This window comes from Lampris incognitus, chromosome 3 (genome assembly GCF_029633865.1).
Source record: "Lampris incognitus isolate fLamInc1 chromosome 3, fLamInc1.hap2, whole genome shotgun sequence".
In the NCBI taxonomy this organism is placed as follows: domain Eukaryota; kingdom Metazoa; phylum Chordata; class Actinopteri; order Lampriformes; family Lampridae; genus Lampris; species Lampris incognitus.
The window spans coordinates 79,427,924-79,447,235 of record NC_079213.1 but is presented as its reverse complement, the minus strand read 5'-3'; the positions used below and the strand labels follow the sequence as shown (position 1 = coordinate 79,447,235).

At 42.3% G+C, this 19,312-nt stretch overlaps 2 protein-coding genes across 2 annotated transcripts in view; both read right to left on the bottom strand.

Annotated features, from left to right (window-relative positions):
- The window catches only part of sh3rf1 (SH3 domain containing ring finger 1), a 57,041-nt gene extending 49,659 nt beyond the window's left edge, over positions 1 to 7,382 (bottom strand). Inside the window, exons 1-3 of the mRNA XM_056276304.1 lie at positions 7,073 to 7,382; positions 6,525 to 6,636; positions 5,603 to 6,107 (exon numbers count right to left, since the gene is read on the bottom strand). Of these exons, the coding sequence (XP_056132279.1) occupies positions 5,603 to 5,983 (381 nt within the window). The 5' untranslated portion in view covers positions 5,984 to 6,107; positions 6,525 to 6,636; positions 7,073 to 7,382. The remainder of the gene's footprint in view (positions 1 to 5,602; positions 6,108 to 6,524; positions 6,637 to 7,072) is intronic.
- A 3,583-nt stretch (positions 7,383 to 10,965) lies between these two features.
- nek1 (NIMA-related kinase 1) overlaps positions 10,966 to 19,312 on the bottom strand; it is a 38,137-nt gene continuing 29,790 nt past the window's right edge. The window contains exons 33-36 of the mRNA XM_056276321.1: positions 14,943 to 15,280; positions 13,307 to 13,440; positions 13,060 to 13,192; positions 10,966 to 11,854 (exon numbers count right to left, since the gene is read on the bottom strand). Coding sequence (XP_056132296.1) covers positions 11,841 to 11,854; positions 13,060 to 13,192; positions 13,307 to 13,440; positions 14,943 to 15,280 — 619 coding nt within the window. The 3' untranslated portion in view covers positions 10,966 to 11,840. The remainder of the gene's footprint in view (positions 11,855 to 13,059; positions 13,193 to 13,306; positions 13,441 to 14,942; positions 15,281 to 19,312) is intronic.

The following is a 19,312-nucleotide window of genomic DNA, read 5'->3' as shown; positions in this document are numbered from 1 at the left end:
TGGCTCACCAGGTAGAGCACGTACCACATAAGGCTGAGTCCTTACCGCAGCGGCCTAGCTCTCTCTACTATCGCTATCAAATAAAGGTGAGAAAAACCAAAAAAATATGTCAAATGTGTTTAACTCTTGTGGCTTTCATGATATAAAATAAATGAAGGCGAATGGCTGCGCTGATGATTGGCTTTCATTCATTCTAAAGCAATAAAACGGTAATAAAGGATTTCAAATGTGTTTAACCATCGTGGTTTTCACGATATAAAATGAATCAAGGCGAATGGGTGCTCCGTTGATTGACTTTCATTCATAAAACATTAAGAAAACATAGCTCAGCTATGGGAAATTTTTTATTGTAGCTACTGAGATGATTTCCAGCTGTGACTGTGATTAATCCTACTCTTGAAATTGTATTTTTATGGCGGAGTTTTAACATTGGAGATTATGGCACTTCCCGCGTGGCAGCTAAGTGAATAAGAAGGATTATTTTTGGTTCATCCAGTGTTCCTCCAGTTTTCCTGTGCTGAGATCAACAGTTAATGATTTGCTGGCTTGCGAAATACGATCAACTTCTCATTTACTTTTAAGACTCATGCCCAAATACATAATATTTTGGGTTTGACACCGTCGTTGCCCGATCTGACTCAACTGTAGATGTGAGTCACGTATCCACACCATTGACTCAGACCAGGCAGTGACGGAGAGCAGCGTGGTTGAATGGCGAGTGAGTGAATGGAGAGAGCAAGAACAAACGATTTTCAAAGCTTTTGAATCACTGCACCCATGAGAGGTTCTTCATCATACACTCATAACTGTGCACAAAAAAATTTTAGGCCGATAGGCCCAGTACATGCACACAAGCACAGACATGCACACCAACACGCACACACAGACCAAAAACATAATCCTCTCCAGGCTACTGCCTGGCAGAGATAAGAAACAAGACCAACACATTTAGAACAAAACAACAACTTGGAATAAGAGTTTAGCCATTCCTTAATGGAAAAAGTGAACTGGACTACATCTCACTCAATCAGCATTAACTAATGCTAAACTTACAGCTGTGCTTTGCCCTCTGCTCATACGTAACAATTTTGCTGGATATGATAGTAATGAGAAAGAGGACAGGATATAAGGAAGGGAGCTATTGAGAGGAAGAGGTCTATATAAGAGTAAGATCTCATTATCAAAGAAGAGACAAAAGCCTAATTATGTCCCTGAGAGGATGGTGTCTCATTTCCCTTAAGCTAAACACAGACAGATAGACAGGCAGACAGACCTCATACGTAGCTCTCAACGTAATTGTTGATTACAGCCTTATTACATGGATATTAGTATATACATTAAGATTTCTAATGTAACCTAATCTACAATGTCTTAAATCTACACTGCAGCTAATGTACATCAACACTAAAGCTTATATGACAGAGGATGCCAGTATCATAAAACCAGCTCTATTTAGGATGTTCAGAGAAGAAGCTCAGCTTCTCTGAGCACTAGAATGATAATCGAAGACATCCAAGGAGACCTCTCTCTAATTCTTTTTTTGCCCTTCTGTCGGCTCTGACCCCTCACTGTCACGACCCCTGAACCCTGACCTTTGCTACCAGACAGCTCATACGGCTTTACTCACATCCATGCAAAAATACCACTGAGCTATCTGTTCTCAATCTGTGCGAAAAAATGTTTTCCAGTATGAGTCAACAAGGGTAAAAAGAAAGACAAAACACCCCATGTAACGTGAGCAATGTGAAGGCGAGTCATCACTCTCAAGGCAACACTGCTGCAGCCCTTCATTCAAGACCAGCCTTTTCATTCTCTTCTTCAAAGAAATGCCAGGGCCTCGAGAGTCACAACTGGTGGACTACTAGAGCCCTTAGGATGGTTAGGAGGAGGGGCATGTAGCTGACTGTGCATGGATACCCACACATTTGTCCCTTTTAGCGCTAACACCTTTACTTGGCACTCAGCGCCTTCTGTTACCGGTATCCTGCTACTACCCCATCAAACACACACACACACACACACACATGATTTCCCCTGTGTTTTGGTCACTTGTGATACGTGTGTCAGTCAGTCATTTAAGATCAGAGGGGAGTCGAGACAAAACCCTGTTGTGCATCTGCCGCTGGGCTCCACCCCTCTCCCCTTCCCTCCAGATCATTCTTTGGCCAGATAAGTCATGGAGTTGGAGCCAGGGTTTTACTGGCGTGCTACACTGGAGGGGCAGGTCCAAACCTTTGGATGCAGCAAAACCAGAAGGAGCGATTGCAGACAATAGGAGAGCAGGAGAGAGGGAGTTACCACGGTCAAGGCATCTAATATGCATCAAGTAGGGGCAGTGAGGCGAGTGGTCCCCTTGGAACTGCGCTCTGGGACTGGCTAGCAATCAGAGTGGTTTAAAACTCAAGAGCTTTGATCTCAGCCTTTTATGTTCTGAAAATCTTCCACCTGCACGGCCATGTCTTCTCCTTTTCCCTCTCTCTCATCAGCAGAATGCTTTGAGACAGAAGAAAAGACTTAAAAGGCCTAACAAGTCCAAAACATTACATGCTACAACAAAATTGGAAATAGGGGGAAAATTCAAATCTGAAACAGCTTTTGAATCTGTCTCACAATTATGCACACTCAGAAAAAACACCTAAAGGAAAGAATCTGCCTTTGTGTGTCTCTTAAATGGCGGAGCCTGGCTTTTAGGGCATTGTATATTGCATGCCTAGACTTAGGGTATCGCAATCAGTTCTCAATCCTAAAACATAGATGGGCAATGTAACAGAACAGATTTAAGTATGCCCACTCCTTTTTTCTGAAAAAAAAAAAACAAACAAAAACAAAACAAAACAAAAAAACATTCCTCAGCTTTACAGAACCAAGGGAAATTCCATTAAGCAAAACCCCTTGGAAATAGGCAGAAACCCTCTGAAGAGATACTATGGTAAATGAGGCAGGCACCCCAGTAGCTTTGTACAGCAAAGTCTCTGTTCTTTGTACCTGCATGGTTACGTAGATACATTATCAGCACATTGTTACTCCAGTGAGCCGACACAGGGCCATGACATCTTTTCATCTTTTCATACTATCCCATTATGTGGCACAGCACTGTCCAAAAGAACCCATGGGTCAAATTCTCTCCTTCACATTTCTGGGTTAAGATACTCTAAATGTATAGTGTCTGAAGTATTAATGCATAATAGTATTGTGTAAGAGTAATTTTTGGACTGGCACACATATTCTGTTTCCATGCCAAAAAGTCTGGCCGCCCCTAGTATAAAGTTTCACAGGGAGAAGCATACTCACAAAAAACAAGGGAAAAAAAAAAAAACAAGTTTCATGACTTGTACAAAGCAGTAGGTTCAAAAAATACATCTGGCAATAGAGCCATGTATCACCAAACTAGGTATTAATGACTGTAAAAACCAGTAACTTCGAAAACATTAATAACAAAATATAAAACAGAAGGCCTCTCAGAGGGAGACGTATTGTAAAGAATAGAGTTGAAAAATAACATGGTTAGTTGAAGGTAAAAAAGGCACATTAAATACCATTAAGAGCACAGAAAAAAAAACAAGCACTGTCATGACAATTATCTGTCCGCATCAGGACCTGGTTTCATCATACATGTTATGGTTCCAAATACCCACTGAGCACAAGTTACTAGCGGTGTGGAAATTTCTCAATTCTAAGATGCATCATGATGCGGACGTGGATGATTCTGCATCGACGCAGTGACAGAACATAATGGAACAAAATTATAGCCTAATAACATTGATTGTTGATTTTCTGATCAGATACCATCGGAGAAACAAACAAACAAGAAGGTACTGGGTTCGAACTCCAGAATTACTTAACCTTGGGAGTCGTCCCAGGTCGTCCTGTGTGGAGTTTGCATATTCTCCCCGTGTCTGCGGTGGGTTTTCTCCAGGTGCACCAGTTTCCCCCACCATCAAAAAGACATGCATGCTAGGGTTAATACTCCAGTCTCTGCCCTTGACTGAGGCATGGCAAGACAAACTGGAGTTGGAAAATCAACAATCAATGTTATTAAACTGGAGTTGGTCCCCGGGCGCTGCACGGCGGCTGCCCACTGCTCCTAGCTACACAGCTAGGATGGGTTAAATGTACAGCATAATTTCACCATGGGGATTAATCAAGTATATCAAAATTAAATCAAATAAATGATACTGACTAGCGATCCCGCGGCATTATACCCATTCCCCACTGGGCAGCATCCGGGGGGAATATGGTTGCAAAGCTGAAACTTAAGATGGAAGGGCACCACCAGGAGTGGAGAGTGTTAATTAATTTGTTTGGTTAATTCCGATGATGAATGAGACTCAAGTATGCTAAATAGTTATGTGGCCCCGTGAGGTCGGCGTCCAACTTCTTAGAGGGACAAGTGGCGTTCAGCCATGCGAGATTGAGCAATAACAGGTCTATGATGCCCTTAGATGTCCAGGGCTGCACATGTCATATTGAGTGGATCAGTGTGTATCTTATCCACCGCCGAGCCCCATCACGAGCGGGGTTCAGCAGGGTACCCATGCCTCTCGGAGGAGTTTGTGACGTTTACCACATTCAGGAAGTGCCCTGTCTTAGAGCTGCTACGTGAAAATCTTATTTTTGTAGATTACAGCACACTTGCAATGCGCTGCAGAAGGATTTATGTTTTGTTGTTGTGATGTTTATGTACTGAGATGGGTCACACAGATACTGGTATTGAAAAGATGCACCTTTTTATATTATTGACTGCAGTAGCCTGATTTTTGAAAGCACTTCCTAAATAAAAAGGGAGTTCAGATTTATTTGACTGCTTGTGTTAACTGATGAAAATGTAGCCATGTGCAGTGATATAGAAAATTGAAGATGCAATACATTGAGATGCATCATACAATCAAATCATTGACAGGTGAATCATAATCAAATCAAATTGTGAGGCCAGTGAAGATTCACACCTCTACAAGTTATACACCCACACACTTCAGGTTAATCTGTCTTTTTTCTCCCAGGCTTCTCAACACAAGAATTAGAGATTGTAAACCCTATTTTTCTGTCAGTAAGAGCAGCCACTCTCAACTGTTCAATTTTTTTCTGGATAGACACCAGGGTGGTTGCATTTCAACATTTGCTTCTGCATCTAACTATACCTTCTGCATCTAACTACACTCCTCTCAATGCTGCACCACTATGCAAGTAAAACCACACCCTGTGTTTCTCACGTACACCCACAAGCAATACTACAGCAGGGACATCCAAGTACAATGAAAACTCCCGGCATACAGCAATGTCAGCATCTAAGAAAGCACAACCAGCAGCTGCCTTACCAGCAACTGAAGCCAGGTTGCAATCAACAAACAGAGTAGATTTATTTGTTGGTTAAACTATCAGCTGTTCTTCATCAATGCCATTTGTAATGCTGGGCTACTTGTGAGTTGGCTGATTTATGATCACAATAACTGTTAATCTCCAGCAAAGATTAGAGAGCCAGTAATGCCACCTGCTGCTTTTAACCCATATTGATTTGCTCTGTTTTGTTTCATCTTGACCTTAACCATGGGAAACACAGATTCATGCTCAGTGAGCCATATTCAAACACACAAAGTATACTAACCCGGACTAGGGTGCTTTTGGCTTGAGCTCGCTGGGGTTGTGCTCCTGGGCCAGCCTGGTCCCTGGACCCACTGCCCTGTGCCCTGGCTCCAGCTCCAGGTGTACCATTAGCACAGACTCCTGCCCCAGAACCAGTCCTCCGAGGTCTCTGTTTGATGCCATCAAGAAGCCGCACCAGGAGGATGTTGCTAGGCAGTTCATCAACAGCACACTCCACCAGTGTCCGGCACTCTGGGCAGCGCAGCTCACCACGGGAACCAAGGATACCTTGGAGGCATCGGCGGCAAAAAGTGTGCTGACAGGGAAGGACTTTTGCTGAGGCATCAAGTCGCTCCAGACACACTGGGCACTCAAGTAAGTCCAACAGCACAGACTCATCCATTCTCTGTGTGCTCTCCTTCTACTTCAGCAGAAAAAGCATGGTGCTGATGTTTTTGTTTGGAAGCGGGGCCAGTCACTGTCACGTCACGCCCATGCCTCAGTTATGGCCATGGCATCTCCATTATCTGCAAAAGAAGGTTAAGATATGCAAATCTTTCAGTTGCAAACATAAGAAATGGGTCATGGTATTCATACAGTAGACAAGATGGGGGGGGGCTTAAATTGCGAAGTGTTCCTTTATCTGTGAATCACAGGAAATCGGAAAAATCGGAAAAACAAAGTTGTATCCTTAAAATTAACACTCCGTAAAGGCCGCGTTATCCCAATGGTCATCTGAAAACGGCGATACAGACAAAATCACACTACTCCCCTTCACTATAACTCAGTGACATTAGTTTGTCGAATTTCCCCCCGTGTTATTGTGGTTATTCCCGTTAAGAACACATTTCGGTGTTGCAGCTGCACAGTCAACACATCACAAGTGGGATCGGAGAGAAGGGCTGCGGCAACAAGGAGAAAGCGAAAGGCAGTGATTTATTTACCTTTGCACTGGAAGGCATGGAGAGGACTTTATCCCTGATGTAGTCAACCGCCAACCGTCAGCTTCTCGGAAAAAGTAGAACAGGAATAAAACGTCGTGAACCTACTCCAGTCCTGTAACGACATGGACAATGTCACTGTTAAAACGCATATGCTGGCTTGTCGTAACGTATCCTTAAAACATGTTACGGCAGTGGCATACTCGGTGTTACATAATACCTAATAAAACTGGACACCACATGGGCGCGTTTCTTTACAATCACACGTTTCAACCGGCTCGCTACGGTTGTCACCGAAAACCGAAGTTAGTTCAACATGACGAGTTCGCCAATTAAAGCTGGTTAACCAAGTTAGCCCGCTAGCGAGGGGCTAGCAGGCTACTCTTAAAGGTACAATCTCAAAAGTGAGTTCAAAGTTGTTATAACTAAATTAAACAAACACAACAAAAAACACCCGGTTTCCTATCGTTGCTATCGCGTCGTGCGATATCTCCGCGGAATTTGAAGCACACAACCGTTAATCTACCCTTTCTAAAAACAGGACTTCTCACCTTCCACCTCTTCTCTCACTTTCTGCTGCGCTCCTCTTGCGACTTGTCCGCGCTGTTAGCAGAGCTAGCTGGAATGTGTTGTTGGCCACTTACTTGAACATTTTACAGTCAAGATATTACACCTCGTCCTTTAGACGCAGGAATGCCAATCGCGTTCAACGATATAAATACATATACATATATATTTATATATATAAAGAGGCGTATGTGTACTTCCGTTAAAAACAATTACAACGCGTGAGACAGTGACAGGAGAACAGTAAACTCCAGCCTCCGTCGCCGAGCGCCATGACGAGTCCTACTACTAGACTGTGTTGTCGGTACAAGCGGTGGAGGGGAGGGGGCAAGCCGCCGTCCCAGCAGGGTGGGCGTGAATTTGCCTCATGATGTATATATATAAAAAACAAAATTTACAGAATCACACCACCGTGTTATAATCTATTTTGCCGTTCCGAAATACTGTCATATTCTCCCGATCGGATAATCCTAATTCATGCCGTCTGCGCGATATTTACGTGCGCTCGCTGTCGCCGGTGTCGATGGCCGGTGTTCCGTCGATATGTGCTACCGTATCGAGATGTGCTACTTGACGGTTCTGCGCACGGCGGCGCGGTTGGGGTTGGGTCCGAATCGCGCTGCCGTAGCATTTTTCGACACGGGCGCATAAATCGTCAGAACACCAGCGGACAAAATGAAATATTGTAAATGTTGTCGTGGCCGCCGACGATGGAGGTAAAGAAAATGTTACCCCCCCTTTTTTTTAAATACAAGACTTTAATTGCAGTATCTCTCATCACGCCGTGAAAATGTTTGGATAACGTTATTTTCTTCCACGTGTTTATTCGTGGACAAGTCTCCAGAACTTTTTTTTTAAATGCAACTAATCTTTATTTTGTTTTGAAAAGAATGACAGACAGGGAGACAGTGTTTGCAGGTGGAATTAGACAGGTCGGAGCCTTTACAAGAAATCCACAGCTTTTTAAAGCGGCGCGGAATAACGCAGAGGAAAGGTGACCCATTACGGTGTGATTCATATTTATCTTTCTTGGTAGGGCGCAGCGTGTTACGGAAGAGGGAGAGAGGTGAGGGAGAGAAAGAAAGAAAAAGAGTAATAAAATGGGAGATTTATACGGAGGTGGCCCTCTTCTGTCACCAGGATCCCATAGGAGCTGGCAGAAGCTCTCAGGTCATATTTCATCGCTGTGAGGCGGCGCTGCTCCGCCCCCACACAACCTCTGCCGACACAAAACCCCTGCCCTCGATTCCTGCATGACCTCTGTATCGCCCCACAGTCGTGTCTCACACACGTTCTGCGTTATTTTCAATAACTCTAAGACACACGACGAGTGATGTGTAGAGCTCAACAATTACGCGCATGATAAAAATAATAAAATAAACGCGCTCGCTCGCTCGCTCACACACACACATACACACACACACGCACACACACACACGATGGAGGTGACAACTGCGATATTACTCATAAAGAAAGAGGAAAGAAGACGAGACAAAAGAAACGACCCATTTTCCATAGAGAATCACAACCTGAGTGAAACGATGGGCCCCTTTGCAAATACCTGGATAAATGAAGCATTGGAAACAATGGATGAATGAATGAATGGTGATTTATTTCGAACATGTAAATAAGCAGGATATAACATACAGATAAGCCATTGCCAATGATCTGAAGTGATCAACAAATACATGCATCAAACTCAGCAAACAAATCTGCCAATGCATCAGATTATTTGTTACATGTTGGAAAAGGAGTAGGAGGAAGTATACACTTATTTTTTCCTACCCCTTCCTACTCTTAAATTAATTCAGCTACTATACATTTCAAACTCAATTCCAACTGTACTGTGTAGTTCAACTTACATGCCAGTTGTGCTGCACAATACAAACTCAACAACTGTGAACAATAACAGGAAGGGAAAAAAATCAAAAACACATGAGAGAAAGAGAATAACAATCGTGTCAGAGGAATGCTATTGGGAAATTTCTTTTTTAACCAGGGGAGAAAGTGATAGCACTTTGCTGACCGTATTTTGAAATCAAAGACAAGCGATTGTTAACATTAAACTGAACACATTGATTCATCTGAAATCCGGTGTGGTTGCCACTTACTGTGATCTCTATTTACAACCCTTTGATAAGACTTTTAGACTTACCTCAGCCTGAGGCAAATTGATTCAAATTAGATTAGGGATCACAGCTGAATGTCAATGAATGCTGCCTGATAATGGGCAAGTATGCATGCATCTCTTCGGCACAATTTTTCCTTTGAGAACTGAGCTCAGGCTAACTAAAGGCCTTGTGGGAAATTCAACTGAAGAATTGAATTATCCTTTGGATAATGCCAACTGGAGAAATGGGTTGGTAGAAATGAGACAACATCCTATTTGCAATAATCTCCATTCCTGATGAATCTTTAATCTCGTCACCAGCTGTAATATCAGTATAGTTGTCAAACTTCTTTCACAGATGTAATTAAACAGGTAAATTTATGGACTTGCATTCTATAAAAGTGAAATTAGGCTTTCTTTAATTTACTTAGTAAATTCCTTCCTTGACTTTAAGCTATTGAAATTATGAAAACACTTACTCCCTTAGTAGCAGATAATTACTTTTGCTACATTAAAATCACTCTCTGGGGTTGTTTTTGTGGATAAACAGATTTTAAAACTGGCAGGATTTTCTGAAGGCAAGTAGCGAAAACGTACTTCCCTCAAAAAATAACGAATGAGATTACATGCAAACAAAGGCAGTGACGGTGCTGTACATTGGCTCTACGAGGTTGTTTTTTTTTGGCATGTATTCATCAAATCACCTTCAGAAACCCAATTTACTGCTTTGATTGGCGAGTGAGCAGGCAACAGCCTACATTTCTTTTCTATATGCCTCTCAACTAGAGAAATGTAATTTACTGTTCAAGATAAAACTGCACACTGGGCCTAATGTGATTCAGATGGCAGGACATGAAATATAATGTGTAAATTAGAAAAGAAACAACAAACACACCACCGCCATGCACCATAAATATTGAATGCGACACTTTGTGCATGGCATGTAATGGTAGTAGTTCATCTCCATACCTTAATTAAAGCCTCGGCAAAGGTTAAAAATTGGGAAATAATTGCATAATCTTTAAGGGATAGAGTATGAAAACCAGGAGTATATTAAATCATCTATTAAAACTGGAATATGAGTGAGCAAATTCATAGTAAAATTGTCATGTGACTGGTACATATAGTAAAATATCCCTTCATTTGTCTCTATTGAAATGGGGCAAATTATTTGGCCGCAAATTAACCCGGAGGAAATAAGACTTACATCTCGTCTGGCACCCTAAATCCGACATGGCACTCAAAAGTCAGCAGACTGGCCCAGTGTAACTTGACTTAGACTGTTGTGTCATTGTCCTGCTAAAGCATTTCCTTAAGCAAGACGTTGGACCCCTACCATTTCTACGGGTGCTGGACGGGAACCTCCCTGGATAGGGGTAAGTAAAGATGAATTCCCCTATGGGGATCAGTTAAGCATAAGCTTACAACATGTCATTATAATGGTGTAAGCACATAAGAGGTTATGCTAACATTATTCCAGAGGGACGGCTACTAGACATAGATCTTGCAAGCTAAAAGAGGGCTGAGTGGTCTCTTGAAGAGTCAAGATGATGAATAGTTTTTGTGTTGTCCAAAGGCATCCATTACCAGATGCCACCACATGTACCTATGGCCCAGGAAAAGCAAAATCAAAAGCATTTTTCTGACTGGGGTGGTCTTTAAAAAAACACCTCAAAGTTAGTTTGCAAGCATTATTCATGCTGGATCACACCTTAATGTGCATGCAGCAGTAAATGCAAATCAAAAGGAAATAATTAGAAAGGAACATTATTTTTTAAAAGCATTTATTTTATACAAAGATTTACAACATTTAGATAATTATCAAATATGAATGATTGTTATATCATTGCTCGTGTCATCTGTACAAACCATCTACAGAATAGTCTATCTGATCTGATCCACTGTTTATCCAACAGCACTTGTGAACATACAACTGTGCAAACATTATCAACTTTCCGTTAAACTACTTTTGGGTAAACAGAACCAGTAAGAAAAGTGAAAAAATGCATTAGAGAACATGAAATCTTTTGTTTTGATGGAAAAGTTGTAGGAAAAGGAGGTTCAACTGGTTTTGACTAATCATAACAATTTTGTTTAACGTGTTGTGTATCTCACTACAGACACATGCACACACACAGAGGCTGACCTGGTTTTTGACGTTACGGTGAGTGTGTGGCACTGCCCTCAGGTTTTGAAAGAGCACCTGATGCTGAGGGTAGCAGAACACTGCCTACCAAAATGTTACCATACAACAAACTGCCAAGTTGCACTGTAAATGAACCGTGTAGCATGTGAAATATTTGTTGTTGTTCTGCCCTCGGCAGATATCACAATTCAAACATGTGTTTCAATAACTTACAGACACATACACATTCACATACATTTGACTAAACCTTAAAGTTAACTTTGGTTAATAAGAACATGTACTCAATAATGCACTTTTGTATGAACACTGCTTAGAAAATTGCAACGGGTGGTGAAGTGTACTAGTTTCTCATCATGCAAGTGTGCCTGAAACACTTTTCGATGCATGGCTGCAACATTTCATGCATAGATCCTTCCGCCACATGATGCTCGTCATGGGAAGACATCAGATGGCTAGCAGATTGTCATAGCTGCCAGCGGCCTCATTGTACACAAAGCTATTCATCATTATCTAAAAAGAGAAATGGTGGGTGTGTGGATGGGGTGGGGGTTAGGGTTTGAGAGACAGAAAGAAGAAATGCAGTGTAAAAAACATAATTCATTAAATAAGCCGTAGCCAGAATGCTGGAGCACACAGAATGGCCTGGGGGGGGGGGGTCATTGGTTCCATTATGTCTCTAATCTTAAGTGATAGGAGATGTAACTAATGACTCGGGAATGCCAGAAATAGGAAGTAACCTCTGACCTTGCCCTCTAATGCATAGGACTATCCAAATCTCAGCCAGCATACAACTCAAGTCTTACCTTAAAAAAAAAGCCTCAATACTGGGCCCCGACACACCCTGAAAAATACATTTTCTGATTGGAACTGTTTAAGCTGGAGGAAAGTTTCAGTTGGTTTAACCTTTGAAGAGATCTCTTGTTTTTCAGTTGGTTTGCCCGACATTTATCTAAAGATCAAGAGAAGCTGTCATGGATGGCTTGGTTTTCTGATACACAAGCATCACTACACAGATATCAGACATTTATGTTATGGCTAATGCTCAATGAAGGGTGACCATAGCGGCCTGTTTGATTTGCAGAAAAGGTTTTGAAGAATGGGATTTGACTTTCACATCACTGATGGCATTTTTTTGTAAAACACTATTAAATTTGATACAAAGTTTAGAAGAGCAAAATGGTCAGCAAGAGAAAGACCTTTGTTTGAAGACTGCTCCCATCCTAAGGGAAATCTGCCAGCGTCTCAAATGACTTAGCACAGGGCGAGAGAGGGCCAGACAGACAGTCTTAGGGGTGTATTTTACATCTCTTTAGTCTCTACGTGGCTCAGTAAAGCTGTATGGGTGTGAGGAGACAGAGAGAGAGAGAATAGGATTTGGCAGATTGGATTAAACTGCTTTCAGTAAGCTCACAAGGCTCTCTGCTTTGGGAAAACCAATAAGGACAATTCAGCACTGTTGCTGAACACAACAATAAAAAAGAGGTACATGTATTCCTGTGGTTTCCAGATGTGATGCTAAAACAAAAGAGGAAGGCAAAGCAGAAATGAAGAACCCAAAGGGAGGAATAAAAGAACAAACAAACAAGCTCTAGCTTGACCAAACTGGTGTTTACGGTAGGATTCAAACTGCACAGAGGGGCAATGGGCTTTTCAATGGGAAAATGAAAAAAGAAATAAAGAAAAAAGATATAACCAAGAAAAAAGTTAACACTAGCCTTCTTGGTACACTCCATCTGCCATCACTAGATGAAGGATGTTAGGATACAGGTGCTGGTTTTCCGTTCCCAAAATGCTCAAGACCAAACTGGAGCCTAGTTCAATATTTTCATCTTCATCCTCATGTATAGCCTTGGGTCAAAACACCAGAGACAGGACAGTGTTCTGAAGGAGTTTCGTATTCAATAACAAAACATAAGACAGTTTAGGGTGAGCTTGGGAGGGGGTTAAAAAAAGTTTCAATACCTTAATCTTATTGTAGGCTTCAATGAAGTTCTCAAAGCCCATCTGCTGCTCAAGGTTGAAACGGAGTTCTTCCAAACGACTGAAGATGCTGTCCTGATGTTCCACCTCTCCACCCTGCTCCTCTCCACTGCCATCTGCAGTGCAATGGAATTACTTTTCATAATATTGCACAAAACTATTGTACAATTAAAGTACAAGACAACATTAGCTGGGACCACAGGGTGGGAAGAGACAGCTGCCACAGTTGCAAAAAAAGCTGCTCTTTCCACAGCCTTCATTTCTTTTAAGGTCAGCAATGAGTGAAGCACAAATGTGAAAATGAAGAAAACTGTCCATCAGCCACTGTCTCACACAGACAGGAGAACAAGATGAGTTTGTTCACCTGTTAGGCAGTGGTTATTTAAATGCTCTGACAGTCATTGTCAACTCTGTCGAAACATGTTGTAACTTTAGTTTAATGTTTGCACTTCATGAAATTATTTTTGAAGCACAAATGTATTTTAGAAAAGATAAACTGTCCAAACTAATGTTTTATCTCAGACAAGCTGTCATGGTCTAAGCTGAAGCTAATGGGATGTATACTCAGCCTCTGAAGACTCTTTGCTGCTATGCTATGTGTTGTAATGTGATCATTATAAAATAAGAATCAGAATCATGTGTATTGGCCATGTAGGTTTGCACTACATTGAATTTGACTCCAGTTTCGTGGCTCTCTCAGTGTACTTAACATAGAATAACAACACTATAACACAACAATCTTCAGATATATACACAAGGATTGACTTATACAGGCAAAATAAGAGGTGATAAAGTGCAATGGTGCAGAAAATATGTCAGAGGAAATAAATGTTAGCAAGTTACTTACATACCTGAGGTAGCTGGCCATGACAGATCATACCACTATACATACAATGTACAGTACAGTATATCATACCACTATACGTACAATGTACAGTACAGTATATACGAAATGATTGGATTATTTGACAGTGTTAAGCGTTCATTTGAATGACAGCCCGCGGAAAGAAACTGTTTTTATATCTGGCTGTTTTGGGGTACAGTGCTCTGTAGAGCCTACAAGAGGGGAGGAGTTGGAACAGGTTGTGACCAGGGTGTGATGGGTCTGCAGTGATGTTGCTTGCCCATTTCCTGAGTCTGGAGGTGTATAAGTCCTGAATGGAGGGCAGGTTGGCACCAATGATTATCAAGATTTAATAGTAATTACAATAATGGTAATATAGCCATACTCTCGCTAGGAGTAGCTGTTTGTTAGGAAATGCTGTTTTCCGGAGTTTCCGGGTTGCGGGAGGTTCTTTCTTTTTCGTTTTGTCTGTGTGTGTGTGTGTGTGTGTGTGTGTGTGTGTGTGTGTGTGTGTGTAGTAAACTCCGTCACCCCAACAAGATAGTTGCTGTAAGCCTGTGTAAAAGTATTATTTTTGCCCGGCCTAGATAAAGTTGATCTTGGAGCATGAAGTTGTCGAGTGGTCCTTTTTAGAAGTAGAAGTTACATTATGTGCCATCTTATCAGTAGCAACACAGCTTATGGTGTATTATCCTTCACTTAATGCCCATAAATTGGTGTTTTTAATTCTTACAACCACAAACATTTGCTTCCCTGGTATCTAGCATCTCTTACCTGAATGCCACTCTTCATTGAGCTGACTGTCACTGCTGTGATGCTCTTCCTCCACACCATTGCTAAGCAGCTCTTCATCAGCTGGACTTCCATTGGAGCCTTCCTCCTCCTCCTCCTCCTCCTCATCTTCATCATCATCCACAGCCATCTGATGGAGGTCGTCCTCCTCTGCTTCAGCAGCTATCCTGTTGTGAGGCACTTTGTTGTCGTCCCTCGTGGGGTTTCCATTAAAGTCCCCGGGTTCACCCTCTGGAGGGCTCCCGCTGAAGTCTCCCTCCTCCTGCAGGAGTCTCTCCATGGAGGCCCTAAGCTCCCGTAAGTCCTCATCCTCATATCCACTAGGAACAGTGTATACTTTGGTCACACACACAGCATGCCACCACTGAGCCACATTTGCTGTCATGCTCAAAGTCTAATGAGGTATAATATACACCGATCAGCCAAAATATTAAAACCACTGACAGATAAGCGAATAACATTGATTATTTTGTTACAATGGCACCTGTTAAGGGGGGGGGGTATATTAGGCAGCAAGTTAACAATCAGTTCTTGAAGTTAATGTGTTGGAAGCAGAAAAAATGGACAAGCGGAAGAATCTGAGCGACTTTGACAAGGGCCAAATTGTGATGGCTAGACGACTGGGTCAGAGCATCTCAAAAATGGCAGGTCTTGTGGGGTGTTCCTGGTCTGCAGTGGTCAGTAACTACCAAAACTGGTCCAAGGAAGGACAACTGATGAACCGGTGACAAGGTCATGGGCACCCAAGGCTCATCGATGGGTGTAGGGAGCGAAGGCTAGCCTGTCTGGTCTGACTCCACAGAAAAGCTACTGTAGCTCAAATTGCTGAAAAAAGTTAATGCTGGCTATGACAGACAGGTGTAGAATGGATTGCAGCTTGCTGCGTATAGGGCTGTGTAGCCGTAGACTGGTCAAAGTGCCCATGATGACCCCTGTCCACCACCGAAAGCGCCTGTGAGCATCAGAACTGGACCATGGAGCAGCGGAAGGAGGTGGCCTGGTCTGATGAATCACGTATTCTTTTACTTGATGTGGACGGCCAGGTACATGTGCATCATTTACCTGGAGAAGAGATGGCACCAGGATGCACTGTGGGATGGCAAGCCGGTGGAGGCAGTGTGATGCTCTGGGCAATGTTCTGCCAGGAAGCCTTTGGTCCTGACATTCATGTGGATGTTACTTTGACACGTTCCACATACCTAAACATCATTGTACACCCCTTCATGGCAATGGCCTATTTCAGAAGGATAATGAGCCCTGCTACACTGCAAAAATTGTTCAGGAATAGTTTGAGGAACATAACAGAGTTCGAGGTGTTGCCTTGTCCGCCAAATTCCCCAGATCTCAATCCGATCAAGCATCTGAGGGATTTGCTGGAAAAACAAGTCCAATCCAGGGAGACTTGTCGATCTTGCAACTTACAGGACTTAAAGGATCTGCTGCTAATGTCTTGGTGGCAGATACCAGAAGACACCTTCAGAGGTCTTGTGGAGTCCATGTCTCGACAAGTCAGAGCTGTTTTGGCAGCACGAGGGGGACCTACACAATATTAGGCAGGTGGTTTTAATATTTTAGTTGATCGATGTATATTTACAGCATACTCCTCCACCTTATAAGTGGTCAATGAATGGTGAGTTATACCAAGTTCATAAAGGGTTATATTTCTTCTTGTTTTGCATACACACACCCACATCAGCCAAAACATTAGAACCATCTGCCTAATATTGTGTATGTCCCCCCTCATGCCGCTAAAACAGCTCTGATCTGTCATGTTCCTCAAACCATTCCTGAACAATTTTTGCAGCGTGGCAGGGCACATTATCCTGCTGAAAGAAGCCACTGCCATCAGGGAATACCAATACCATTGCCATGAAGGGGTGTTCCTGGTCTGCAACAATATTTAAGTAGGTAGTACATTTCAAAGTAACATCCACATGAATGCCAGGACCCAAGGTTTCCCAGCAGAACATTGCCCAGATCATCACACTGCCTCCAACAGCTTGCCTTCTTACCATAGTGAATCTTGGTGCCATCTGTCTGCACCTGGCCGTCCACATGCAGAAAAAGTGACTCATCAGATCAGGCCACCTTCTTCTATTGCTCCATGGTCCAGTTCTGATGCTCACGTGCCCATTGTAGGCACTTTCGGTGGTGGACAGGGGTCATCATGGGCACTCTGACCGGTCTGCGGCTAAGCAGCCCCATAAACATCAGGGTGCAATGCCCTGTGTGTTCTGACACCTGCCTATCATAGCCAGCATTATAGTCCATGGGCCAGAGCCCAAAATTTCCTATTTCGGTACACTCAAGGTGGCAAAACTTACTTATAATTTTTGAAAGGATCCATGTCTGTAGATGATATTTTGGTATGATAACCATTCCTGAGTGGCAGCTGTATCACAGTTATCAGCTCATGAAGTTAACCACCCCCTAAAGTAAATTGCATTTTAGACGCTGGTGCATATCCTGGTTTAGCCTCATGGTCAGGACATTTTTCAATGTTCTATAATATTGTCTTTGGTATCATTTTAAAGGGGAACTTCTTAGCTTTCATTCAAGCCCTGTTGTGGATATTTCTCACAAATATAGAGGTCACTTGAGCTCTTCAACCCGTCAATAACACACATCTTTCTGCAATGTTCGCCTAAACTATATACTTTCTTTTAGCCCTGTGGCATCTAGGAATATCAGGGACACAAAACACAAAAACTGGAATACTCACAGGACTGTAAAGATTCAGGAAATGTATGATATACCCATACTATTTCATTGTGTGAGGTGATTGTGAACCTTAAATTAGAAGGGGATTATTACTAAGAAACTAACTAGACCAAAGCCAGTTAGTCCATGGGTCAGACCAGATATCGATATCACCCAAGGTGACACAACTTCACTGGTGCCATTTTATTTGGTACACTAACAGAAGTAAAATAATACATGATAACCTTTCCAAATGAGCAGCTATTTCATTTTTCTTTCAGGAAACCTGTTTCTGTGCCTCTCACGATTGTGTATTTGCCCAGATTTTTACAAATATAGCATTTCAACACCCCTGGTACTGATTAGCCTAGCTTAAACTCTGGGACAGTTCTTAGTTGGCCAACAACCAAGGATAACCAGTACTGTGTACTTCCATTCATTGTGCTAAGCTAGGCTAACGTGCAGCCAGATAGCTTTCTACTAAACACATATAGAGGAAACTGGTATCTATCTTCTTGTCTCACTCTGGAGAAGATTGTAAGCTAATTTCCCATAATGTTAGCATGTTCTTTTAATGTATATGTTAATATGATTAGTTAAAGTGGCTACGAGGAACTTTCATCTTGTGTTGATTTTAGCGGCCTCATGTGGACAAAATACAGCTGTTGCATAGCAACTAGGTAATGTATCTATTTGTGGCTATGTAAGATAAATAATGGTAATATGACGCTGGTGAAGCAAAGTAAACTTTGTTTTAGTAGTGTTCATACACCTAAGTTACATGTATTTGTTTGTATGTGGCAGGTGAAAACTGACTGAATATGGCCACTGGTGAACAAGCAAGTTTTTACCCAATACCAAAGCGCCCACGGGTGGAGTGCATTATCCACTGTTCTGATGATACAGATAAGCTGGTTTCACTACAAAGTGTCGACTCATGGAGAACTCTGCTCAGGGCAGCTCGGATACGAAATCATGTACCAGTTTTGAAACTGGCAAAAGACATTCCTGAGGGACAGATTCCAGCAATCTACTACCACAGAAAGTGTCGCAGTATCTTCACTATGAAGCAAATTCTTGATGGCCTCCTTGCAAAAGAAAAGAAAAGTTGTGTCTCTGCTGAAGAGAAACAATCTAAGAGAGTAGCTCGACATGCTCCAAGTACATCTAGGACTTATGATGCAGAGTGCATATTTTGTCAGAAAAACAGCAAATATTCCAAGAGACAGAATACGAGAGAAGTACTGGTGCAGTGTCGAGAACTGCGAGCTGATGCAAAGATCAGGAGTGCAGCCACAAAGAAAAGGGACAGCAGAATCCTTGCCATTGTGAGTAGAGACCTTGTAGCAGCTGAAGGGCACTACCACAGGTCATGCTATAGACTTTACACCAAAGAAGAGGTTTCCAAAGGAGAGGTTGCCAGCAATGAAGATGATGATGCTGCAGCCCAGTATGAAGCTGCTGTGAATAAGGCATACAATGAGCTGTTCCTCTTCATCAGGATGGAGCTTTTTGGCAATCCTCAAGTGATGACAATGACTGATCTCTCTTCTAGACTGGTAGCTTCAATGAACTCCCAAGGCATTGCCCAAGTCAAGGAATCAACCAAGAAGCACATAAGGCGAAACCTGGAGAGTGAGTTTGCTGGAGCC